This window comes from Ochotona princeps, chromosome 21 (assembly GCF_030435755.1).
Source record: "Ochotona princeps isolate mOchPri1 chromosome 21, mOchPri1.hap1, whole genome shotgun sequence".
NCBI classification, from domain to species: Eukaryota; Metazoa; Chordata; class Mammalia; order Lagomorpha; family Ochotonidae; genus Ochotona; species Ochotona princeps.
This window is the reverse complement of record NC_080852.1, coordinates 27,494,280-27,521,334: the sequence shown is the minus strand read 5'-3', so window position 1 is coordinate 27,521,334 and position 27,055 is coordinate 27,494,280. Positions and strand designations below refer to the sequence as shown.

Below are 27,055 nucleotides of genomic sequence, written 5' to 3'. Positions count from 1 at the left end.
ACGAGTGACTGTTTTGGACCACACAAGATTTATTTATTTCATTGGAAAGTCATATTTTACAGAGAGGATAGACAGAGAAAAAGATTTTACATCCACTGGTTCACTCCCCAAGTGGCCATAACAGCCGGAGCCAATACAAAGCCAGGAGACATAAGCTTCTTCTGGGTCTCCCACGCAGGTACAGGGTGCCAAAACTTTGGGCCATCCTCTGCTGCTTTCCCAGGCCACAAGCAGGGAGCTGAAAGGGAAGTGGAGCAGCCAGAATAGGAACAAGCACCCATATGGGATCCCAATGCATGCAATGCAATTAGGCAACTGCACCAGGCCCTATATTATAGTTTCTTAAAGCTCATTCATTTAATACCTAATGAGACTGTCATACTGAAAAGCTTACTTATTTAGTTTTCTAACATTCAAACGTATTTTTTTTCTTTTTAAATATTTTATTTATTTGGTTGTTGTTTTGAAAGGCAAACTGACAGAAAGATGAAGACAGAAAATCATCCATCTGCTGCTTCATCCCCGCTTCACGGCTAGCACCCTTACCTCGGAAATCTTAATTCAAACCTGAGTGGATCCAGTGGCCTGTTATGCCTATATTCTATTCAGCCTACAATACTCAAGAAATCATGAGAGTAAGTCAGAAATCAGGTTCCTCTCACAGCCAAGAAAAACTCACCAGAACGGGTTTCAAGACTGTAGCACTGACTGCAGCCCTAGTTACAGCACAATGGGATCACCTTCGCTCCTCTACCTTACAGTAATGGGACTGCACGGGGAGGTCTACTTGCAACTCACTTCTCCCACTCATTTCTTTTCTGAGAAACCAAAATCTTCTATTCCACAAAAGTTGCATCATTTTACATTTCTAGCAGCAATACACAAGGGTTCCAGCTTTTTCAATATTCTTGACAAATACTTGGTATTTTTGTGTCGTCATTTTAGTAAGTGCAATACATTTCTTTGTGGTTTTGACTTGCATTTCCTTAACAATAGTGATATTAGGTATCTTTATAGGGGCTTTTTTTTTTGGTGGGGGGATTTGTGTATTTTCATTGGAGAAATGTTTATTCAAAATGTTCCACTATTTTTATTGGAAAGGCAGATTTACAGGGAAAAGGATAAACAAACATAAGATCTGTCCACTGTTTACTTCCCAAGTGGCTAAAACAACAGGAGCCAAGCCCATCCAAAGCCAGGAGCTTCCTCCAGATCTCCACCACAAATGCATGTTTTCAAGCCTTTGTATCATCCTCTACTGCTTTCCCAGGCCACAAACTGGGAGCTTGCAGGAAGAGGAGCAGCCAGGAAACAAACCAATGCCCGCATGGGACCCCAGAACATGTAAGGCAAAGATTTAGCCACTGTCCTGGGCCCAAATACAGGATTTGAAAATATATATATTTTTTTTAATCCATGGGTTGCCTTTTTCACTGTAATGAAACATGTAAAAGTCTTAAATTTTAATGCAGCTAAATTTAGCTACTTATTTTGCTGCCTTCTTTTAATAGCCAAGAAAATATCGACAGGTCTAATGGCATCTTTATGTCCAGACCTTGCTGAAACCTAGTACCAGGAGTTCCATCCTGGTCTTCCAAAATGGGTGGCAGAGGCCCAAGTACTGCAGTTATCATTCATTGCCTTTCCAAGTGCACTAGTAGAAAGCTCGATTGAAAGCAGAGCAAGGAGCCAGATATCCAACACGAGCAAGGAATGCTAACATCACAGGTACCAGCTTAACTAGCCACATCACAAGGCAGATGTAGTAGTATCAGTATGCACTATCACTGGCTTTTGACATAGTGTAAAGTTTTATTCCACAAAGATAAATCACATAAAGTTATAGCTTAAAATGTCAGAATTATGTATGCACTTAATGCTCAGGTAGAAGATGACTCATTTATTTAAAACTTCCATTTGTAATTAAAATCCAGTGGCTCATGATGTACTTAAATGCTTTCTTTAAACTTTATTCTTTAAGATAGCTTAAAGAGAGTCTTGAGCCCGGCGGCGTGGCCTAGCGGCTAAAGTCCTCGCCTTGAAAGCCCCGGGATCCCATATGGGCGCCGGTTCTAATCCCGGCAGCTCAACTTCCTATCCAGCTCCCTGCTTGTGGCCTGGGAAAGCAGGAGAGGACAGCCCAAAGATTTGGGACCCTGCACCCGTGTGGGAGACCCAGAAGAGGTTCCAGGTTCCCGGCTTCGGATCGGCGCGCATCGGCCCGTTGCGGCTCACTTGGGGAGTGAATCATCGGACGGAAGATCTTCCTCTCTGTCTCTCCTCCTCTGTGTATATCTGGCTGTAATAAAATGAATAAATCTTTTAAAAAAAAAAAAGAGTCTTAAACACCTTCCATATGAAAGTATAAATAACATATTTTACTTGCTATATATATTGTACATGTATTACTTGCTAATGTGCATCTTCTTACCACACAGTCCATATTTTCATTAGAAAGCAAAACAGAGCCCGGTGCGGTGGCCTAGTGGCTACAATCCTTTCCTTGAACAAGCCAAGATCCCACATGGGTACCAGTTAATGTTCCGGCAGCCCCACTTTCCATCTGGCTCCCTGCCTGTGACCTGAGAAAGCAGTAGATGATGGCCCAAAGCCTTGGGACCCTGCACACATGGGAGACCTGGAAGAGCTTTCTGGATTCTGGCTTCAGACCAGTTCTGGCCTTTGCAGCCACTTGGGTAATGAATCAGTAGATGAAAGATCTTCCTCTCTCTCTCTCTCTCTGTATATCTTCCCAATTTAAAAAAATAAGAAAACTGGGAAAAAAAAAAAAAAAAAAGACCTTAACACTTAGATGCTGCTGGCTCATGAAGGGGTTCCAGCGTGCAAATTTCAGTGTGAAAAAAAAAGCAATGGAAAGTTGTGCTTTCAGAATTTAGGGTAGTAGGTGGGGTAGGGCAGGGCAGATGTCCTGTCCTATCTATCTTTACGCTCAAACTTCATTTATGAAGTTTTAATGTCAACTTGAATTGTTGTAACTGCTCTGCAGAAACTCTTCAGACACTACAGCTTTTTGTTTCAATCTCACATTTTGGTGTGCATCTGAATTTTTTCTGGCACTAAATCCTTAGATTTAGAGATCAGTTTTACGTTTGATGCAAGGGACAGCAATGAAGCATGCAGGGCACCTTCTGCATCTTCTGGCAGAAGAGCAGCTGCTGTAATAAATCTCGTACTTGTGCTGGTACAGGCAAGACAGCCAGCAGTCCTGCTACTTGTGCAGCACATCATTGAGAAGGCTCCACAAGCCCTTCGTTGGACAGAATACTCTCCAGTCTCGCCCTCCCACCACATCATGACACCAGCAAAGGGGAACGCACATACAGTCAAGTTTCATATCTCTTCAAAAACACACACTAACACAAGTCAAAGAACTGCTCCTGTAATCAAGTTTTATGCCTAGTGCACCTGTAACACAAGCACTCAAGATGGAAAATCTTGGTTTTAATATTTAAATTCCTGTGCCTCAAATCTAAAATGCATTACTGTGGTTCTTAATCAAATCAAATCAAAGAACATTAAAGTACTCTTTAAAGAAATGTCTGCCTGGCCCAAAATTTACCTTAGGCATAGAATCTTTGCAGTCTTAACTGAGGCAACACGCTACATCTGCAAACATTTCTACTGTAAAGAACCACTAACTCAAAATACCTCAGAAATTAAGCATTATTCTGATTTATTCCCAACCAGATCACACTGAATTATTCAAACAATCCATTACAAAATCAATTGTTATTAAATGTTGCCAATTTTATTTAATAATCTAGAAAGCACTTTAAGATTTCAAATATTGGGCCTGGCACAGCAGCCTAGCAGCTAAAGTCCTCACTTTGCATGTGCCAGGTTCTGATATAGACACTGGTTTGTACCCCAGCTGCTCTACTTACCACCTCGTTCCCTGATTGTGGTTTGGAAAAGCTGACTTTCAAATAAATACATAAATCTTTAAAAATAAAAAGTTAACAACAACAACAAAACACGTTTATTTTAATGGCCGGAGCTGAGCCCATCTGGCCAGGAGCGAACAGTCTCCTCCAGGTCTCCAACGTGGGTGCAGGGTCCCAAGGCTTTGGGCCACCCTCAACTGCTTTCCCAGGCCACAGGCAGAGATCTGGATGGGAAGTGGGGCTGCTGAATACAAACTGGTGCCCATATGGGATCCTGGCACATGTAAGGCAAGGACTTCAGCCACTTAGGCTACTGCACTGGGCTCAAAAAAACAAATCTTTCTTAAAAATCTGACCTTCTAATAAAAATAAATAAATCTTTTTTTTAGAGATTGCAAATGTTAATTTTAAGTATCATCTGCCTTTCAAAAAATCCCTCTTTTTAAAAAATAACAATAACTAATAACCAATATGCCATGAAAACTGGTTTTTGGAATAACTTCTTGTTGCCCCTTTGTCAACTCCAGCTCACTAGGTGCTACTGAATAGCAAGAGTTAAATGAGCTTCTAAATTCTTACAGAATCTGGATAAAATAAAGTTAACACTAAGAAGTAAAGATATATAAATAAATAAATAGGTGTTTGGCCAAAAGAAACAAGTCTACAGTTACTCCATTGCTATGGGTGAAACATGAAGCTTGTCAGACTGAGGACACAGACCTCGAGAGCCTTTATTTACCCAATCAGTGATTAGACATACTCTACTTTAATAATTAAGACCCAACCAAAATCCAGTCTATAAAGTGTTAATTTAAGATGTTTATTAGTGTAATTTATTCAACACAATGATCACATTAAAATGTCCCAACATACAAAGTGTGGAAGTCTAAATCACAAAAATACAAACTTAGGTGTATAAACAAAGTTATAAAAATATTATTTAAAAACAAAGTTTTTCAACATTAGGCCAAAAACAATAAGTAAAAAAGATAAACGTGCATAAGAGAAACACCCATTCCACAGTCCTGTCTAGTATGTTGCCTTACCAGTGACACCCTGGGCCACTCAAATGTGACCATCATGGCAATACAGCATTTCATTGTGGGACTGGCTGCTTCATATGGAACTATATACGAAACATTACATTTATTTCTTCAAAATAAAATATTCAACTGAAACAAAAGGATCTAACAATACATATCAAGTTCTGGTTGCTGACAGGAAATTTTAACAATATCGTAAATTCAAAAAAATTATTTGGAAAAAAATTCAAATAACAATAAACAACCAAACGGAAATAAAAGTGGAATAAACAAATCTTAACCATGAAGTATGAAGGTGTTCAAAAAAGCTTCACCCAGGCTTCTCCTTCCTGTCACTTAGGCCACAGGGAAGCAATAGGAAGATATCAAACGCCAACAGTTTGATAAGGTACTTGGTCCCCAAAACAGCATATTAAACAACTACACACCAAAGGGAATGACTTGTGTTTTCTTTGTTGGTGTCTTTTCCTACAGTAGCATGCTTCCTCAAAGGCCTTCTTGTAAAACCCAGAGAAGGAACTCTTGGCAAAGACATCTACCCTCACCTTCAGATCCCCAAAGACAAAAGGCTTCCGAAATTCCAAAAGTCACTACAGGTACTCAATTAAAATGTTTTTGACACTCTAATTCTATCAACTCAAAAGTAATATTATGATGGAGGATCTAAAATAATTTGTATTTCAAAATCTTTCTCGAAACATGAACCAATTACTGATTATTTCTTTTAATACAAAACATCATTACCATGGAGATTGTTTAAAAAAAAGCCTGAATAATCAACAAAATAGGAAGTTTAAGAGTATTTCATTTCCATATCTTAAACACGCTGCATTTGAAAATTCAATGAAAGCCTATCACTGCAATGGTTCCCAATGGCTCTGTATTTTTAAACAGTTTGCTAATAAGAGGGAGAGTAAGAAACAAATACTGAGGCAATCCTCATAAAGGATGAACATGAATGCCAACATTCATGGCAAAGGACTTTACAAACAGAACTACCAATCCCGCTGACATACTACATAAAAAGGCCACTTCAGAGTTCAGAGGTACTAATACTGAATAAAGTTCAAGCCCGGTCAGAAAATCATTTCACAACAGAAGCCAATTAAATTGGTTATGATTATTAAATGTGTTGCAATTTCCTTTTACTCTGGCGTTGTTACACAAAGCTTTTTTTAAATTTGTACCAACATCCCAACATTCTACTATATGATCCAAGAACATCATAACTTAGATCTATTTTTTTTAATTTCCTAACTCTCATGATTAGTTACTGCCATTGAAAAATCCATATACAATGATAGAGTTCCCAAATTTTCAGGCAAACCTAATCCTAGACAGATAATAATTTTGGCCTACCTTGCAAATCACAAAAGATGATTTAATTTGAAGAAATAAATTTCCAGCTTTAATTAGTTATTCTAAATTAGGAAACTTTAAATTAACTGAAATAGCTATCATTATTCTTGCTGTAGTAGGCTAGAGAAACCCAGGTAACTTATAAGACTAATTTCCTCTAAAAGCAAGCCTGCAGAGGAGAAAATGAGGAAGAAGGAAAAGAAATTCAATGCAGTACTGGTGGCCTCAACCCCTTTATGAAGCACATGTTCTCATTTGGTGTTACAGTATCCTGATTCATACTGAGGATTCAAAAACCACAAGAAAAAAGGCAACTAAAATGCTGAAATTAAAGAAAAAATGAGAGTGGGTTAAATGAGAAAATGAATTTTAAAAGAGCAAAAAATAAAAAACATTAGGTGATCTTATAAAAAATACTAAAATAAATAATTCATGGTGCATTTTGTGTTCACAAAGGGGAAAGGGGTTCCATTAAGCCCTGCAGACACAAGAAGAAGCAGGTGGTTTGCTCAGGCATCAGCAGAAACAGGCCCCGAAGAACTACCCTCAGCTTCTTCTATACCGTGTCCAGGAAGGAAAAGCAAAGCTCTGCAAAATGCTGAAGGTTTTAGAAGTGTAACGGTGCTTAGGAAAGATCACTGGTCTGGTGTTGGCAGGAGCCCCAGTGTTGAGACACACTCTAGGCTTCTAGGAGGAGAAAAACAGAAAGGGAGGAAGAAGCAGGAAGGGGAAAGAGAGGGCAGAAAAAGCACAGGTCATTAGTAAACAGCAAGGTTAACATCACAAGATGCTCACAAATGTTTTGTATGCATTAGTAGCTTCTCTGTTCTCGGGGCTACAGATAACATCTGGAGTGAAACAGAAATAGGAATTTTCAAAATAGCACCTAGCTAGTTACCCATTCCAGTTAGTGAGGGTCATATTAGATAGAATAAAGTCATATTATGCTCAAAAACATGCATCTTGGTTCACCCCTTTTGAATCCCACCCCCATCCTCCATTAATCATGAACATTGAGTAAAATACCTGCTTTCTACTGCAATTAAGAGGTCAAAATGCAGAACCCAAACAACCCAGGTAGGCAAACTGGATTCCACCTAGGGGTGGACAGGTGTGCAAGAGCAGAGATACCTGCTCTCATAATGCCACGGGGCAGAAATGGGGAAGATCTTCTCATCAGAGAATGAAGGGCCAGGCAACATGCTTTCCTCATCCTTTTTTTTGTCTACACCATTAAGACCTGGCAGTGGGGAGAATCTGAGCCTATTGCATTCAGTCCTGACATCCTGCTGGAGCAGTGTTGACAGCTGGTTCCTTCCCGGATGAAAATGGCACCCAGTTCTTCCCCCCTTCTGCTTCACCATGTAATACTCCTACATTTTTATGTGACACAGTGCAGTACTTCAACAAGCACAGAGTATAAATTGATCACAGCAGGCAATCAACATTTCCCCTGCCTCTGTTTGGAGCCTACTGCCTCCTCTTCCTGGCACCCACTCTTTAAAGCAATCATCTAATCAAATTGCTCTCTTCCAACCTCCTTTCCCCTAATATTGCCATTTGGTAAAAGAAAGCTGATTCAAACGATACTCATCCAAAAACAAATTGATATTCAATTATCTTCTTTAATCAAGTGGATATCTGGAACCTTTTTAAAAAACAAACCACATAAACAACTTTGTTTCAAAATGTACACCACCTGGTCAATGCTACCCATGAATAATATTATCAAAGACATATAAAAATATCAATTCACAAAACCTGAAGGTAAAGTGGTATTTCTGGTTGTTTCTAGTTTTTAAAGTTAAAGGACATGTAATCCAGGAGTTTGCTAATGAGGATGCTAATGCCACTAGTTAAAACTAAGACAAGAAACAGATCATCAATAAAGCTGAGCTACTAATAAATACTCAGTATTTCCTAGGGCCAAAGAACAAGGGAAAAGTTAAGGAACAGCTATTATTGTTAACACAATGCTTTCTGGAAGCCTTAGAAATCAAGACAGCCTAAAGAGGTTTGAGGTAAGACTTCATGGCTGAGCTATGCAGACACAGAAAGAAATAAAATGCACTGCATTTGTGTGAAACAAATACTATGCCCTAGTTTAGAACTCTGCTACAAACAACAGTGTGCTTGATCATTGCAAGGCAACTCACTTGGGTCAACAGTGGTAGCCTGAGTACATCTACAAGTTAAAAGCAGTTATTTATAAAAAGACAACAGGTGATTCTCACATAGGCTACAGGTTGTAGTAGACAAATGTCTCCCATATCCTATCTATCACAAAGTTCACGGGAAACTCGATCAAACTATATGTGAATTTCAAAACCTTTTGCACCAAAATGAACCTTTTAATTCCATTTTACATAAACCCTTTGATGTGCCCTTTTCTAAGTAATTTTAAGGCAGATCTAGCTTTTGTGTGGCACAGTTTTAACAAATATGAAAGGATTGTCACAGGAAGCTCACTTTCCTCTTCACTATAGGAGGTTCTGTGTGACCAATAACCTCAGGAATAATTTGTGTTTTCCATCAGCAACCCTCCCAAAGGAGTTTATGAAGGATCTACCCGCACACCTGGGGAATCCTGGGAACACTTACCTGTGGTGACATTCCCTCCTAGTCCATGATCACCGTTGGCCAGTACTGTTGCTTTAGAAGATGGAGAACCTGCAGCAGTCACAAAGAATAATTACCTACTGTGACAGAGAGATGAAAAGCACAGCCAACTACTGCCTTCCTAGTGGAACTGCTGTCACTCTTCATAGCTTAAAGCACATGAAAACAACCAGGAACTTAAACATTCAATAAAAGGTCACAGAGGGGGCTGTTGTAGGGATGCAGCAGCTAGGCCACAATTTGTGAGCCACCATCCCAAGTGAGTGTCGATCCAGCTCCACTGCTGGTATACAATTCACTGCAAAAACACGTGGGACAGTGCTAAGAGCCCTGCCACGCACATGCCAGACCTGCATGGAGTTCTGGAGAAGGAGCCAGTCAGTGTAATACAACTTAACCAGCCAGCTTATAAAAGTTCAGGTCAGCTGGAACTCATAATCTGGTTTTTTTTTTACCTTCAGACCAGAGATGGTCTCCCCAAGAAACTGATGAGCTTATCTGGACAATACGATGCTGGACTTTTTGCCTGGTAGATGCTTGCAATGAAAGAATCTCAACTGAATTTGAACTGTGGTAATGCAACAAGGTGGAGGAATCCACCATTGGGGGGGGGTGTTTGGGGAGGGGGGGGGAATCCCAGTGCCTATAAAACCGTGTCACATAATGCAATGTAATCAATAAAAACTAAATAAAGAAAGAATTATTTATTTTTATTTAAAAGACAAATCTACAGAGAGAAAAAGATACAGAAAGAAATATCTTCCATCTGCACACTGACTCCCTGAATAGCCACAACAGGCAGAGACAAGTCAATCCGAAGACAGGAGCCAGGAGCCTCTTCCAGGTCTCCCACACAGGTGCTAGATCCCAAGGCTTTGGGCTGTCCTCGACTGCTTTCCCAGGACACAAGCAGGGGGAGGGATGGGAAGTGGAGCAGCTGGTACATGAACCAACACCCATATGGAATCCCGGCACATGCAAGGCGAGGACTTTAGCCACTAGGCTACTCCACCAGGCCTTAACCCGTAATTTTTATAACCTTTACAACTCCTTAACTGTCAGCTTGATACGTCCACCATTTAGAACGCAATTGTCGCATCAGAAACCTGGGTGCATCCTAAGGTCCTACCCATTTGTACATGGGACCATGAAGGCACCATCCCCTTCCTCACACTGGAGGATGAAAAGTTGGAGAGAGGCCTCTCTACTATAGATAATACTTACAGGCACCACTTTCTTTTTCTCTTTGCCTATTCATGATGGGTATTTCTCTGTGTGATGAAGCCCACATTTCTGCATGAACGTCTGCTTATTCACTCATTCCTGCTCCTTTCATGCACATTACTCGTCTCTGCTTAGAACCTTTATCTCAGTAAAAGACAAAAACCTGGACTGGAAATTAATATGTGCATTGCCTGGCCAGCCGATGTTTCACCTCCCTATTACTCTTCCAAATTAATTAGCAATTTCATAAAAAGGAATCTCAGAACCAGAATAGAATCATTAATACCCATATTGCCCAAGCTGTTATGTTTCACTGTATAAAGAACCCTTCCTAAAAGCACACTTACGTCTTTTATGTTTAGTAAGTTGTCAGAGGTTACCATTAAGTTCAGTAAGGCCATAATCAAGCACCACAGGTTTAGCAACTGAATTCAAATCAAATGCCTCAAAGACTGGCAGCCTAAATGACTGCCTAACCACTCCCACACACTGGACTCAAGGCAACTGCCTTACTGTGACACTGAGGACCACATGGGGTCAGCAGCAGCACTTCTGGAACGGCAGGTTTCCTTGCCTTCCCAAGGTATGCTAACAAGGCAGTTAGGTCTCCTCAAACGACTGAGGACACTGGCCACCTTGTTATGATGTGTCTGTCTGCCATCCTTTCACTTACTTCCTGTGATGAAGTGAAAGGATAAGGACTTTGGTGCTTGGTTTTTTGGTTTATTTTGATTTGGGGACTATTTTTCAACTGGATTGTTTGGGTTTTCTATTAGAGATTAATTCCAAGTATCAGCCATTTTTAAACTAAAACACTTATCCATTTGAAAGAGTTACACACACACACACACACACACACACACGCAGATATCTTTGGTTCACTCCCCCAATTAAGGGCCAGAGCTGGGTTGGTCCAAACACGGGAGCTTTTCCAAGTCTCCCAGTGGGTGCAGTGGTCCAAGGTTCTGGGCCATCCTTTGCTGCTTTCCCAGGACATAAACAGGGAGGTGGGAGGGAAATTGAGCATGTACGAACACCTGCCACAACACCTGCCTCAACATTAGTCTTTTATCAAATGAGCTTCATAAATATTTTCTTCCAGTGTTAAACTTAAAAGTTATTGATATAGACCCAGCACGGGAGCCCAGTGGCTGAAGTCCTCACATTTTACACGCTGCGATCACATATGGGTGCCAGTTCATATCATAGCTGCTCTACTTCCCATCCAGCTCCCTGCTTGTGGCCTGGGAAAGCAGTCGAGGACAGCCCAAAGCCTTGGGATCCTGTACCCATGTGGGAGACCAAGAAGCTCCTGGCTTTGGGTCAGCGCAGTTCAAGAAATTGTGGCAAAAATATGTATTTATTTAATTTTTTAGAATTTTTTAAACTGAAAAGAAACAAAAGAGGGAGGGAGAAAGAGAAAGCGTTTGGTTTTTCTTTTGTTTTAAGGTTAACAGATGACCAGGATATACTGAAAGGCATACAAGACAGTTTACACTCATGGGCTACTACAATGGCTCAACTTCCAAATCTTCTGTCTACAAGTTCTGAGAACCCAAATGGACGTTGGTTCATGTCCTGTCTGCTCCACTTCCCATCCAGATCTCTGCTTGTGGCCTAGGAAAGCAGAAGAGGATGTTCCAAAACTTGGGACGCTGTACCCACATGGGAGACTCAAAAGAAGTGCTTGGCTCCTGTCCTTGGATCCTGTACATGGTCATTCAGGGTGTGAACCAGTGGACGAAAATCTACATTGTTTCTGTAAATGTACCTTTCTAATGAAAATAAATTAAAAAAAAATCCCAATATCCATCAACTCATGAAAGGAAAGATGTTGTTTTGCCATACACTGTGATATTACGTGACCATAAAAATGGATTCTTGGGCCCAGTACGGTGGCCTAGCAGCTAAAGACCTCGCCTTGAACGCACTGGCATCCCATATGGTCGCCGATTCTAGACCTGGCGGCCCTGCTTCCCACCCAGGTCCCTGCTTGTGACCTGGGAAAGCAGTAGAGAATGCCCAAAGCCTTGGGACTCTGCACCCATGTGCTATAGACCGAGAAGAAGTTCCCGGCTCCTGCCTTACGATAAACTCAGCTCTGCCCATTCTGGACAATCGGGGAGAGACCCAGTAATGAAAGATCTTTGTCTCTCCTCTCTCTGTATATTTAACTTTCTAATAAAAATTCACCAAAAACATGCTGTATCCTCCTCAACTCATGAAAAATTTCTCCTGGTACATGTAACTCTTAAAAATCAGCACAGATTTCCAAAACTAATGACATTTGTCCAAATTACTCAAATCCAAAGGCTTTTTAAAATCTAACCCCTTCTCTTCAAAAGATTGGAGATTCCGGGCCCGGCGGCGTGGCCTAGCGGCTAAAGTCCTAGCCTTGAACGCCCCGGGATCCCATATGGGCGCCGGTTCTAATCCCGGCAGCTCCACTTCCCATCCAGCTCCCTGCTTGTGGCCTGGGAAAGCAGTCGAGGACGGCCCAATGCATTGGGACACTGCACCCGCGTGGGAGACCTGGAAGAGGTTCCTGGTTCCCAGCATCGGATCGGCGCGTACCGGCCCGTTGCGGCTCACTTGGGGAGTGAATCATCGGACGGAAGATCTTCCTGTCTGTCTCTCCTCCTCTCTGTATATCCGGCTTTCCAATAATAATAAAATCTTTAAAAAAAAAAAAAAAAAGATTGGAGATTCCTTCCCACAGCTCATAAACTTGTCAAAAGGGAATAACTAAGACATTGTGAAATATTACAATGAATCAGTTATGGGATTGGGGCATGTGAACCTACAGAAAATTCAGTACAGATTCATCACAGTCAAGTACAACACTGCCCTCTGCTGTACAATTAGGTAGGCTGCAAGAGTTGGCCATGAAAAGGCCAGGCTAGAAATTCTGAATATCTAGTTACCATCTTTCCAGGAGTATTTTAAGGCCTTTCCCCTAGACTTATGTTTTTTAGCCATTGACCCAAGTGTATCCAAGTTACCTGCAAGGGTTTGTCAAAACAGACTGCTGGAGCCCGGTGCGGTGGCCTAGCAGCTAAACTCCTCGCCTTGAATGCACCGGGATCCCAGATGGGGACCGGTTCTAATCCCGGCAGCTCCACTTCCTGTCCAGCTCTCTGCTTGTGGCCTGGGAAAGCAGTCGAGGACGTCCCAAAGCCTTGGGAACCTGCACCCATGTGGGAGAACTGGAGGAAGCTCCTGGCTCCTGGCTTCGGATCGGCACAGCACTGGCTGTTGCGGTCACTTGAACCATTGGAGGGAAAATCTTCCTCTCTGTCTCTCCTCCTCTCTGTATATCTGACTTTGTAATGAAAAATAAATAAAACTTAAAAACAACAACAAAAAAAGACTGCTGAAGGGCCAGTGCAGTGTGGTAACAAGCTAATCCTCAGCCTACAGCATCAGCATCCAATATGGCTCCAGGGGGCATTCCCACTGCTCCACTTCTGGCCCTGCTTCCTGCTAATGGCCTAGGAAAGCGGCAGAGGATGGCCCAAGTGCTTGGACCACTATATCAACATAGGAGAACCAGAAAAAGCTCATGACTCTGGGGGCTTTGGGCTGACCCTGCCCTAAAGCTGCACTTCTAGTGAATGAAACAGTTGATGGAAGAGTTTTCTTTGGCTCTTCTCCCCCTCTTTGTAAGCAAGCAAGCGTTTCAAATAAACAATGCTTTTTAAAAATCTAATTGATAAATGATTGCTAAACAGAGATTTAAGTAAGTCCAATTAACATTCTAATGTTTACAGGAGAATGAGCAGGTATCTGAAATGCAGTGACTAACATGATGCTTCGTACATGCATCCCATAATGAAGTCCTGGCTACTATGCTTCCAATCCTGCTTCCTGCTAATGGGTATTGTTGGAGGCAGCAGCTGATGGCTCAAGTACCTGGGTCCCTGCCACCTTCATGGGGGATCCAGATTGAGTTCTGAGCTCCTGGCATATGCCTGTCCCAGCTCTAGCTGTTATAGGTATATCAGGAGTAAACAAATAGGAAATTTATCAAACCTTTCATTTTTAGAAAATATTTCCCCCAAAAAATTCCAATTTAGAAAAAAAAAGATAGAACAAGTATGAACAGACAGGTAATTTTAGTAAAAAGATTAAAACTATAGGAAACAGTCAAACAAAAATGAAGCTCCAACCTCAGGAATATTTTAGCACAGGCCATAGCAGCCTTTGGAGTGAACAAGCAAATGAAAGATTTCTCTCTCTCTCTCTCTCTCTCTCTCCCACACACACACACACGCACACACAACTGCCTTTCAAATAAATAATCTTAAAGAAGAAGAAAAAGATATGCGGTCAGTGCCATGGTACGGTAGACTCAGGTTCTGCCTACAGCACCAGCATCCCACATGGCTGCTCCACTTGTGATCCAGCCCCCTGCTTATGGCTTGGGAAAGCAGTAAGTCCATACAGGCTCCTGGCTCTCAGCTTTGGACTACCCCAGCTCTGGCCATAGCAGTCATTAGGGAAGTGAACCAGCAGGCGGAAGATCTCTGCCTCTTCCTCAGGAATTCTGACTTCCAAGTAATAAATCTTTAAGAAAACAAAAAAGCATGCTACATGATAGCTGAAATGTTGTACCAGAATAACCTTGGAGTTAAAACTAACCTACAGGTTCATGAACAACACTCAACTATAGTGAGATTTAGTTCCTTGAAGCCTAAAAAATTCAAGTAAAGCGGAAGTTACCAGTGAACACTAAAAATTGAGCCAACTCAACTATAATGAGATTTAGTTCCTTGAAGCCTAACAAATTCAAGTAAAGACAAAGTTACCAGTGAACACCAAAAATTCAGCTTGGTTTCTTCATGGTTCCCAAGATGATGACCCAAAACATAAACTTCTGTCTGTTTCCCAAGCACACCTGCGTATGCCCAATTTGGCTGAAACACTTACCTTCAACCTGGCTAGTATCTGGACAGGCCTTCTTCTTTGACTCTGAGTTCCCTGTTTTCTCATCAACATCCAGGAGAGGAATATAGTCTGTTTTTCCAACAGTTTCTCCCACAACATCTTCATAGGGCTCTGCCTCCAGCGTGGCAATAAAGTCTCGCTTAATCTCCCCCTCAACCTCCGGAGATGGCTCTGTGAGTGCGTCTGCCAGACTGAGGTCAGCCATTCTGCAGCACTGCGAAGGCCTGTTCCAGGGAAACAAAGGTGCTTATATGATCAGTGCTGCCAAAGGAACAATCTTACGAAGAATCAAACTCTGAAGTTTCAGAGCTAAAACATATTCCCGCATTTCAAAAATAAAAGCTCAAAAACAGTCTTACCCAAGAAAATCCAGTGTTAATTTTTTCTAACACATCTAATGTGTAGACAAAATGTCGTTTTTGCCCTTTTCATTAACAATAAGGTGCCAAAAAACCCATATAACTTACCCCAAAATTAAAACCAGTTAAGACTACAATCAAGTCTTTAAATTTCAAATCATACACCATTTCAACTACCTCATAGCTTCTGTTCCTTTATATCATGTGCCAGAGTAACTTTTTAAACAATATACAGAGGTCAAAGTAGAATATTTCCATTAAAATAGTTATATTAGTGTCAGGCAAGTGAAAACCTTTTTCTTTTTTCTCTCGCCCCCCCCCCAACTTTTTTTTTCTTGAAGATTTATCCTCACTGGAAAGGCAGATATACAGCGAAAGACGAAGAGAAAGATCTTCCATCTGCGTCTGCTGGTTTACTCCCCAAGTGGCCGCAATGGCTGAAGCTGCACCCATCTGAAGCCAGGAACCAGGAACCTCATCTGGGTCTCCCCTGAGAGTGCAGGGCCCCGATGCCTTGGGCCATCCTCTATTGCTTTCCCAGGCCACAAGCAGGGAGCTAGACAGGAAGTGGAGCAGCCAGGACACGAACCTGTGCCAACAGGGGATCCCAGTGCAAGCAAGGCAAGGATTCAGTCACTAGGCTATTGCATCAGGCCCAAGAACTGTTTTATCATGAGCCATCTGTTGACAACTCCATAAACTGAAACACAACATTAAGTACTGCTGGCATGAAAAAAATACACACATTCCCCCGAATCAGCTAGTAAAAAATAGTTTTCCTCTGTAGTCAATGCTATAGACTTCCAAACTCTTAACCTTGTAAATATATAGGTAATAATATACAAGGTTAAGCTACAGGTAAAACAGCCCAGAACCTTAGTGTCGTGGCTAGCTGAGTCGGCATAGTAGGCACTGCGAATGTCCGAGCGAAAACCAGGATGGTGGTAGAAGTGCTGGGAGCCGTCTCTCCTAAGCCTCTTTATTACCATATTATATCCTCTTTCCCCCAAGCCCATTAACAGGACAATAGGACGCCAATGAGTCTGCAAAGGGCAGGTGCTACTGCTCAGCTTCAGGAATGTAAATCAACTCCTCAGCCCACAACACTTAGTTGTATGTCTCCTACACACAAAACACAACAGAAAATAAACTACACATAGCCCCATTCCTGTTTTCACAGTGCTTAATTTATAAGAAAATCCAAGTGAGGGGCCCGGTGCGGTGGCCTAGCAGCTAAAGTCCTCGCCTTGAATGTGCCGGGATCCCATATGGGCACCAGTTCTAATCCCGGCAGCCCCACTTCCCATCCAGCTCCGGGCTTGTGGCCTGGGAAAGCAGACGAGGATGGCCCAAAGCCTTGAGACCCTGCACCCACGTGGGAGACCTGGAGGAGGTCCCTGGCTCCTGGCTTTGGATCGGCACAGCTCCAGCTGTTACAGTCACTTGGGGAGTGAATAATCAAACGGAAGATCTTCCTCTCTGTCTCTCCTCCTCTCTGTATATCTGGCTTTCCAATAATAATAAATCTTTAAAAAAAAAAAAAAATCAGCCCTTCAGGGCCTGGCATGGTAGCCTAGCAACTAAAGTCCTCACCTTGCATATGCCGGGATCCCATATGGGATCTGAAACAAACAAATGAATATATAATTTTTCTTAAGTGTCCATTTTCACATTCTAAAGTTGCTCCCTGGGCAGTGCTATGATGCAAAAGGTAAAGTTAATACCTGCAATGCTGGTTAAGGTCCCAGCTGCTCCCCCTCTGATCCAGCTCCCTGCTAATGCCACTGGGAAAGCAATAAGAGGACAGCCCCACTGCTTAGGCCCCATTCCCACATTAGAGACCAGAGAGCAGCTGGGTAATTCAGATGATGGAAGCTCTCCCTGTCTAACGCTTTCAAATAAACAAATCTTTTTTATAAATATTGGATATCCAATGTTATAATTGTCCTTTTCTAAAACACGAGAACAACTGAACTCCTTAGGTGCTTTCAAGATTTATTTAACTGGTTCCTTAAGTTTTACAGAATTAATTATAATAAATTAATGAATTTCATCTCACAGAATCATTTGAAGTTATTTAATATTCAATCATATTTATGTTTAGTTATATATATTTTACTGGCAAAAGAATACAACAGCATTATTTTCGAATCTGGGCATTCAGGAAAGTCAAAAGACATGTACTTTTGTGAGAAGTATCTCCTTAAATACAATAATTTCTCACTGGCCACTACATATACCATTCCTCTTCTGCACATATGGACAAGAAGTTAACTTTCAGTGGGTTTGCAATGGGAGCAGATGTTTGGCCTAGTCCTGGGGCTGCCTATGCCCTACATCAGAGAACTCAGTTTGATTCCTGGCTTTGGTTGCCGATGCCAGCTTTCCGCTAGCACAGACTACCACAGCCAGCAATGATGGCTCAGGTAATTGAGTTTCTGCCACCTCTGTGGGAGGCCGGGATAGAGTTTCTGGTTCCTGGTTACAGTCTTGCCAGCCTCAGCTGTTGTGGGCGTTTAGACAGTGAATCAGTAGACAGGTGTGCTGTCTGCCTCTTGCTCCCTCTAACACAAACACATTTAAAAACAGAAAGAAAGAAGAGTAGATTTGTAAGTAGAAGGCAAGAGAATCTAAAAGCTGGGTACAGAAGTTTCTGTGATTCCTGAAGCACTAGTTTAATCTGACACTCACTATGCCCTTGACTGAGTCACCTTCCGGAACTGAGTTCCTTAATTTGTAAAATGAGACTGTTATGTTAAGTGACTCCCAAGGTTAATTACTTTGCAGATACTTACAGCTCAGTTTCATCATTCAGAATATAAATAAACTCCATACACATCCTCAATACAGATGCATAGGAATTTTTTTTTACATATCAAATATTTCCAGCAATAATTTGGCTCTGGCATCTTAAAAGGCAAAGGCTTTTTGATAAAATCAAATTCACCATGCCCTTCTTGAATCAATCGGACTGGAGCTTTAAAAACTCCACCCAGCTCTGGCTAGCATCAAAGGAGACTCAATATCACTCTACCAGAAAATAAATCCCATATTATTTAACAAGGCACCAAGAGAACACACAGTTTTCAAGCACAATACTTTGTACATCTGATCCTTCGTCATGACCACGTCTGAGGCAAAACTACCTGATGAGAAACGATTGAAACAAGGTGAAGTAATACAAGAGGAAGTTGAGTGACCACACGATGATGAAGCATGTAACAGGATCTTGGCCTGGCGGCTAAATCACTATTAATAGTTACATGCTCATAAATAGCAAATAAATATGCTCTCTCGTATGATTTACTTTAGATAGATCTCAAAATTTGAAATTATTAAACTAAAAAAAGCTTCCAGGTCACCACAGATTACATAATATTCATATTTAATTAGCTTTTGACAATTTTTTAAGCTCCAGGCACGCTTCTTGAAATCTAAAGATCAGGGCCTGGCCGTGTGGTCTAGCGGCTAAAGTCTTCACCTTGAACACTGCACCTTGGGACCCTGCACCCGCATGGGACACCCGGAAGAAGTTCCAGGTTCCCGGCTTCGAATCGGCAAGCACCGGCCATTGCGGCTCACTTGGGGAGTGAATCATCAGACGGAAGATCTTCCCCTCTGTCTCTCCTCCTCTCTGTATATCTGACTTTGTAATGAAAAATAATTAAGTCTTTAAAAAAAAAAAAACTAAAACTAAAGATCAGTCTGGGTCCAGCAGAATAGCCTAGTGGCTAAATCCTGCCCTTACACACAGGAATCCCATATGGGCACCGATTTGTGTCCCCGCTGCTCCATTTTCCATCCAGCTCCCTGCCTGTGGCCTGGGAAAGCAGCACAGGATGGCACAAAGCCTTGGGACCCTGCACCCATGTGGAAGACACAAAAGCTCCTGGCCCTGACAGGCTCAGCTCCAGCCGTGGCGGCCATCTGGGGAGTAAACCAGTGTACAGAAGATCTTTCTCTATATATCTCCTTTTCTCTGTAAATCCTGCTTTCAATAAAAATGAACAACTCTTTAAAAAAGAGAGAGAGAGATAAAACTAGATCAGTCTCATTTAGGTACTCACTCAGGTTCTCTGCTCATTCTGGCTGGCAAGAAATCAACCATTTAGTTTACAACTAATTTGCTCCAGTCTCTTTCCCTACCTAAGCGACCACTTGAAGAGAGTTGCTATGGATGTAAAGTGGAAAGGAAAAAATCAAGAAAATTCAAGAACAGAAGCTGCTTCCCACAATCAGATTCACTTTTTCCAATACTCACTGGGAATTTCACAGCCATTTTACTTGAAAGGCAAAATTTCTGTGAGAGAGATCTTCCATCCATTGGTCTAACCACCAAATGGTTACTTATGGCCAGAGCTGGGCTATTCCAAAGCCAAGAGCCAGTCAGGAGTTACTTCTGGGTCTCTACACACATGCAGTGGCTCAATGACTGGGGGCCATCCTCTGATTTCCTAGGCAATTAGCTGGGAGTTCATAGCCAGATTTTCAACACAGTTCATCTGTAGGAGTCATCAGGCTCTCTTCAAAAATATATAATCTTAAGACCAGCATTGTGTAATGGGTAAAGCCACTACATGTGACATAGGCATCCCATATGGACATCAGTTTATGTCCCAGCTGCTCCACTTCCAGTTCATCTCCATGCTAATGCTTGGGCTCCTGTCACAGGTGTAGAAGAAATAGAAAAAGCTCCTGCCTCCAATCTGGCCCCTCCTGGCCATGTGCCCATTTAGGGAGTGAACCAGCAGATACAAGAGCTCTATCTCTCTGGAATTCTATCAAATAAATAAATATGAGAGAGAGAAGGGGAGGAGGGAGGGAAGAAGGGAGGGAGTGAAGGAAGGAAGAAAGAAAGGATGGAAGGCAGGTAGGCAGGCAGGAAGGAGACCTAAAGGAAAAGGAGGTAGTACAGTGCAAAGTCAAGCATGGCATCCTTCAAAATATCATCTCCTGTCCTTGAGAGAAAAAAAAAATTATGTGTGACCTGGATTAGCTTAGAAACAAAGTCATGACTTGTAACACTGCTTCTGAAACAAATACATTCTAATCTCCAAATAATGAATTTCATGGATAAAAATTCTAATTATGACTGAAGGTTAGAGCCTGCTCACAATGTTCACTTCAATTTTCTCCACTGAATCTTGGTCTTTCTCTAGTAGTATGGGAGTAACCGACCATACTTCTGCACTGATTACCTAGGCTAATATTTTCATCTATGTATCTCTTTTTCTTAAATGACTGTAACAATGGCAGACAATCAAGAAGCCAATACCAAGCTGCTTTCCCAGGACATTATTGAGAATGTAGGAGCCAAAATGGAATGCTCGTTTCTCAAGCTTAGAAATAAGCCAGGGGGAGTAGCTCTCCAGCAAGGGAACTCCCCATATTCCCTCTGCCGGCTCCGCCCCCTCCCTTCCTGGTTCTCAGGCGTGCTGGTTGGGCACTGTGGTCACACCAGGACAGTAGGCAACCTCACCTTGGCATTCCATATTGTGAATTGGTTTTTGTCGCAGCCAAACCTGGCTCAACCCATACGCAGTTCCGGTGGTAGGATTTGCCAGTAGATGACAAGAACTGATTCAGCCTGGTCTGCCCCAGACCCATGCCAAATGTATGCCAGTGGGAAACTTTCCATGGCCTGTTCTGGGCTGTTTCCTATCATGCTTCTTGCGCTTACCTGCCAGGTCTGTGTCCTGCCAGAGGAATTGCCCAGGCTCCTCCATCAGAACCTCTCCCAAAGCCAGATTTCGCGCATACCAGGGGGTCCATGAGCCAGCCCTACTTAGTTCACCTCCTGTCTAGCAGGAACAGTGGCTTTTCCTGACTGGCCTTCAACCCAAACTGGTTCTTGCAGTTGGATATTTCAGCCCAGCCACAGCTCGTCCATACTCACATATGGCTCACACACGGCTCAGTAGGAATGAGGAAAATAGTGGGAAATAGTGGGCTCCTCCCTCTTGGGTTACCACTCCCATGTGAGGGCACGAAAACTAGGACAGGGGCTGGCATGGCTAGACAGACAGGCACCCAATAACATCTGTGAGGGCTGGATAGTTGAGCTGGTTAGAATAAACTAAGGTTTAATACCCACTGACATATATGAGAGCCAAATGGGATGTGGGACAGACTGGACTAGTCTGCTACACATACTGGCAAAACAGGGTGGGGGTGGGCCTGGTGGGGGTTATTATGGGTCGCTCCGACTACATTGCAGCTCCCACTGGTTTATGTGAGGGCCGAGTATGGGCTGGGCATAATCAGGCTGGACTGCAACACCCACTGGTTCCAGTGGAAGTCGGGGCTGAAAACAGAACCAACCCAGCAATTGCAACCACCAGCTGACCGGGGCAATGGACTGTACCGGGCCCTGTACTTGCTAGTACATACAAGAATCTGGTCTGGGAACACCTCAGACAAAGTTTCTTTGAGGATCTCCCCAATCAAAATGCCAGACTCAGAACCCTAACCATGAAAAGACAGAAGACAGAACAATTCAACCATCTCAGGTATATGTTGGCAGCGAAAACCTGGGCAAATGGAGACTCTATGATGGACTATGTCAATCAGTGGAATCTTCAACGACCTCATCGTGCTTGGAGTGGCGAGACTGGCAGCGATTCATAACTGGTGAACAACTTAAGCAAGTATCTCAGAGCATGCCCCACATCCGGGACCTGGGGTGGGTGGGAAACTGGGTGGGGCTACTCCCTCAATATCCCCCTTTACCTCAGATACATGAAAGAAACAATATGGAAATAAGTCTTACCCACTTTCCTATAGCCCTTGAACCTTTTTACCCTAATTAACTATGTAAAGATTGTAAAAAAAATTCCATATGTAGTTCTCAAAACAAAGGTTTCCTATTCCCATCCCCTATTTTAGTGAAACCTATCCTCTACATATAAAAACACTACGTGCACACATGCCCACATATACAAACCTTTCAATTGAAAGGATAAAAGCCGAGCTAGCTTGCTTGCTTGCTTACTTATTTACAGGACTATACAAGCAGCTTGTGATAGGTCCTGTTTCATGCATTTCGCATTTGTAAACAGTCACCTGCCCGTTACATTCCTGCCAAAGTGAACTTCAAATCTATTTCTGTATGAAGGGTAATCTGTACTACAGACCTCCTACTGTTAGACATGTGACACAGACAGCATGTCTACTGAGGTCTGGCAATGTCTAGACCAAGAGATCACAATGACACAGCAGTTACATTGCAACCAATCCTCACAGAAATCTTTTTACAATGCTCAATTAAAATAAAGCAAATCTTAAGACAATTCTCAATAGCAAAACTCTCAAAAAATTGAAATATGGAAAGCATGTTTTTAAAACTACTATAGATCCCACTTCCCTGCCCTCCTACTAATTAACATGGGAAACACTGGGAGTTTGCCTACAAAGTTATCCAAAATACCAGGTCAAATGATCAACAATCCAATCCCTTTACCTGAACATAAAAACAAAAATGAGAACAGGAGGAAAAGCTTTTAAATTCCCTTCTCGTTGCCCCTAGTTGGTCTGAGTCTTCAACTTCAGCTTACCATCAACTATGTATCACCTTTTCTGTCACTGGTTTTTTTAAGATTTTTTTTTTTAAAGATTTATTTTATTTTTATTACAAAGTCAGATATACTGACAGAAGGAGAGATAGAGAGGAAGTGGAGCTGCCGGGATTAGAACCAGCAGCCATATGGGATCAAGGCGAGAACCTTAGCCACTAGGCCACGCTGCCGAGCTCCCCCTTCATTTTATTTTAAAGGCAGAGGGACAGAGGATTTTTTTTAAAGATTTATTTATTTATTTAGCCTAGCGGCTAAAGTCCTCGCCTTGAATGCACTGGGATTTCATATGGGTGCCAGTTCTAATTCCGGCAGCTCCACTTCCCATCCAGCTCCCAGCTTGTGGCCTGGGAAAGCAGTTGAGAATGGCCCAAAGCCTTGGGACCCTGCACCCATGTGGGAGACCTGGAAGAACTCCTGACTCCTGACTTCGAATTGACGCAGCTCCAGCCATTGTGGCCGCTTGGGGAGTGAACCATCAGACTGTCTGGAAGATCTTCCTTTCTGTCTCTCCTCCACTCTGTATATCCACCTTTCCAATAAAAAATAAATAAAGCTTTAAAAATAAAAAAAAAGATTCAAGGTGAAGGGCTGGGCCCAGTGCAGTAGCCTAGCGGCTAAAATCCTCATTTTGCACACGCCAAGATCCCATACAGGAGCCAGTTCTAATCCCAGCTGCTACACTTCCCATCCAGCTCCCTACTTGTGGCCTGGGAGAGCAGTCAAGGATGGCCCAAAGTCTTGGGACCCTGTACCCATGTGGGAGACCTGGAAGAAGGTCTGGACTCCTTGCTTCAGATCAACTCACCTTCAGCTGCTGCGGCCACTTGGGGAGTCAATGAACAGATGGAAGATCTTCTTGTCTGTCTCTCCTCCTTTCTATATATCTAGCTTTACAACAAAACTAAATACATCTTTTTTTTTTTTAAATCTTATCTTTTTTTTTATTTATTTTATTTTTATTACAAAGTCAGATATACTGAGAGGAGGAGAGATAGAGAGGAAGTGGAGCTGCCGGGATTAGAACCAGCGGCCATATGGGATCAAGGCGAGGACCTTAGCCACCAGGCCACGCTGCCGAGCCCTAAATACATCTTTTTTTAAAAAAAGGTGAAGGGCCATAAATGTCATTTTATTTCTTCAACTTTCCAAAAATAGCCTATGCCATAACAATCCTGTTGTCTATAATTACAGAAAGAATGCCAACAGGGAGTAACCATTCAACCTTCCTTTCCATGTTGGTCATCTTATCATTAAGGCACAGCCATAAAAATAGCCTTTCCTACTTTGAGAAAGTGATAACACCATAATGTGATGTAGAAACACATTGATTCTAGAGCCTGGCGCAATAATCTAATGACTAGGTGCATCCACCGAGATCTTCTGTGACGGTGGATTGAAATCTGACTTTCCAATTTCAAAAAAAAATGTGTAAAAAAAAAAAAGGCAGAGGAACAGAACTGCTAGGTGATAGAGTTAAATAAATCTCAGTTTTTTTGGGCCCGGCGGCATGGCCTAGCGGCTAAAGTCCTCGCCTTGAACGCCCCGGTATCCCATATGGGCGCCGGTTCTAATCCCGGCAGCTCCACTTCCCATCCAGCTCCCTGCTCCTGGCCTGGGAAAGCAGTTGAGGACGGCCCAATGCATTGGGACCCTGCACCCGCGTGGGAGACCCGGAAGAGGTTCCAGGTTCCTGGCTTCGGATCAGCGCACACCGGCCCATTGCAGCTCACTTGAGGAGTGAATCATCGGACGGAAGATCTTCCTCTCTGTCTCTCCTCCTCTGTATATCTGACTTTGTAACAAAATAAATAAATCTTTAAAAAAAAATAAATCTCAGTTTTTACTTGTTGATTCTTTTTTTTTTTTTTTCATTTTATGCTACTATTCCGGAGTCCAGGATTTCCCCACTCTTCCAACCATTTTCCCATCCTGACTGATTCGCCCCATATTATTACAACAGTGCAGCCCTTCATAAGCAGTCATAATTCTATCAGTCTGTTACTTATACAAGTTGATTCTGAAGTGTATACACAATTCAAACTCAAAATATTAATCAACAACCCATATGTTTAGGTGTACTTAAATATTTAGAAAAAGTTAAAGACAGAGCTCTTTCATCCTCTGGTTCACTCCTCATCTTCTGCTGCATTCCCAAGTATTAACAGCAAGCTGAACCACAGGCAAAGCATCTGGGACTTGAGCTGGTGCCCATATGGGATGCCAGCATCAAAGGTGATTACTTAGTCCACTATTGCCACACACCCAGCTACTGTATTAATCTATCCAAATCCATTCAATACAGATTTCTAATAGTGGTTACATAATCTGGCAGCTAAAACACTGGTTAAGATGTCAAGATATCTAGGTCCAGACTTGGCATGGTTGCCTAGCAGCTAAAGTCCTCACATAGAATGCACCAGGATCCCATATGGGCGCCAGTAGTAACCCCAGCAGCCCCACTTTCCATCCAGCTCCCTGTCTGTAGTGTGTAAAACCAGTCAAGGACAGCCCAAAGCCTTGGGACCCTGCACCTACGCAGGAGACCTAAAGGAGGCTCCAGGCTCCTGGCTTCAGATCGGTGCAGCACCAGCCATTGCGGCCACTTGGGCAGTGAATCGCAAGATCTTCCTCTCTCTGTCTCCTCCTCTCTGTATATCTGACTTTCCAATAAAAATAAAAAATAAATCTTAAAAAAAAGAAAAAAGAAAAAAAAGAGTGCTAGTTTGAGTCCCGGTTGCTCTACTTCCAATCCAAGTCCCTGCTAATGCACCTTGCAAAGCAGAGGACATGGCTCTAGTACTTGGGTATCCACACCCACAGGGAGGTGGCTTCAGGCTAGCCACTACAGTCATGCAGAGAGTAAACAAACAAATGGAAGATCTCCTCTCTCTCCCTCTCATTTTCCCTGTAACTCTTTCAAATACTTAAAAATGACAGGAATACAAAGGGAAATAAGGCAAATCCTCTGTAACATACCATGCTCAGTTAACTGACGTATGAGACAAAAAAAACAATTCAGTGCCCATAAAACCATCTGAACAACATAAGTCTCAGCAAACAGATCATACAGTGCACTGGAGAAGACATTTTCTCTTTCAGCACACATGGAATTTTTTTTCATGATCTTTTTTTTTAATTTGAAAGGAAGATTTTACGGAGATCTTCAGTCCTCTAGTTCATCCCCCAAATGGTCTCAATTGCCACAGCTGAGCTAAGCTGAAGCCAAGATAAAGGAGATTCTTCCAATGTCTTACATGGATGCAGGAGCCCAAGGACTTGAGGCATCTTCCATGGCTTTTTCAGGCCGTAAGGGAATTGCTTGGAAGCAGAGCAGCCAGACCCCGAAGTGGCGCCTATATGGGATGCTGGCACTTGCACACAGGTAAGCTAGATAAGTGGTTTAATAAACCAGCTACATCAAAATACCAACTGTGTAAAAAAAAAAAATTTAATGAATATATACTAAGACAAAACAAACCTCAAAATTTAAAAATCATTATTAATAATCTATATCCATGAAACAAATAAGTTAAAAACAAGTATCTGGATGGGAAGTGGAACATTCAGGACACAAACAGCACCATATGGGATCTTGATGGCTCCAAGGTAAGGCTATCACTCCTGGTCCGATAACACACTTCTAATACCAAGAGAAGACAAGAAAAGTAATGCAAAATTATAAGCAAAACTGATTTAAAAGTTTAGATTTCTTTAAAGAACTGGCTGTTGGAGCTGGAAAAAGGCTGGCACCATGGTGTGGCAGGTTACACTTCTGTCTCCAATGCTGGCATCCTATAGTGGGCACTTATCTATGTCCCAGATGCTCTGCTTCCAATCTACCTTCCTGGTTACTCCCAGGCAAAGTAGCAAAGGACACTTCAAGTCCTTGGGACTCTGCACTCATGTGGCAGATCTGGAGCAAGCTCCTGGTTCTGGCTTCAGATCAGGTTAGCTCCAGCCTTCAAGGCTATTTGGGGAGTGAACCAGCAGATTTAAGACCTATGTCTCGCTTGCTCGCTCTCTCT

General features: G+C 42.4%; 1 protein-coding gene across 10 annotated transcripts in view; it reads right to left on the bottom strand.

Annotated features, from left to right (window-relative positions):
* Positions 1-27,055, bottom strand: part of MAP4 (microtubule associated protein 4) — a 116,058-nt gene that overhangs the window by 60,053 nt on the left and 28,950 nt on the right. For all 10 annotated transcript variants that reach the window (XM_058678690.1, XM_058678691.1, XM_058678693.1 and 7 more), the window contains exons 2-3: positions 15,080-15,321; positions 8,909-8,977 (exon numbers count right to left, since the gene is read on the bottom strand). In XM_058678690.1, coding sequence (XP_058534673.1) covers positions 8,909-8,977; positions 15,080-15,302 — 292 coding nt within the window. In that variant the 5' untranslated portion in view covers positions 15,303-15,321. The remainder of the gene's footprint in view (positions 1-8,908; positions 8,978-15,079; positions 15,322-27,055) is intronic.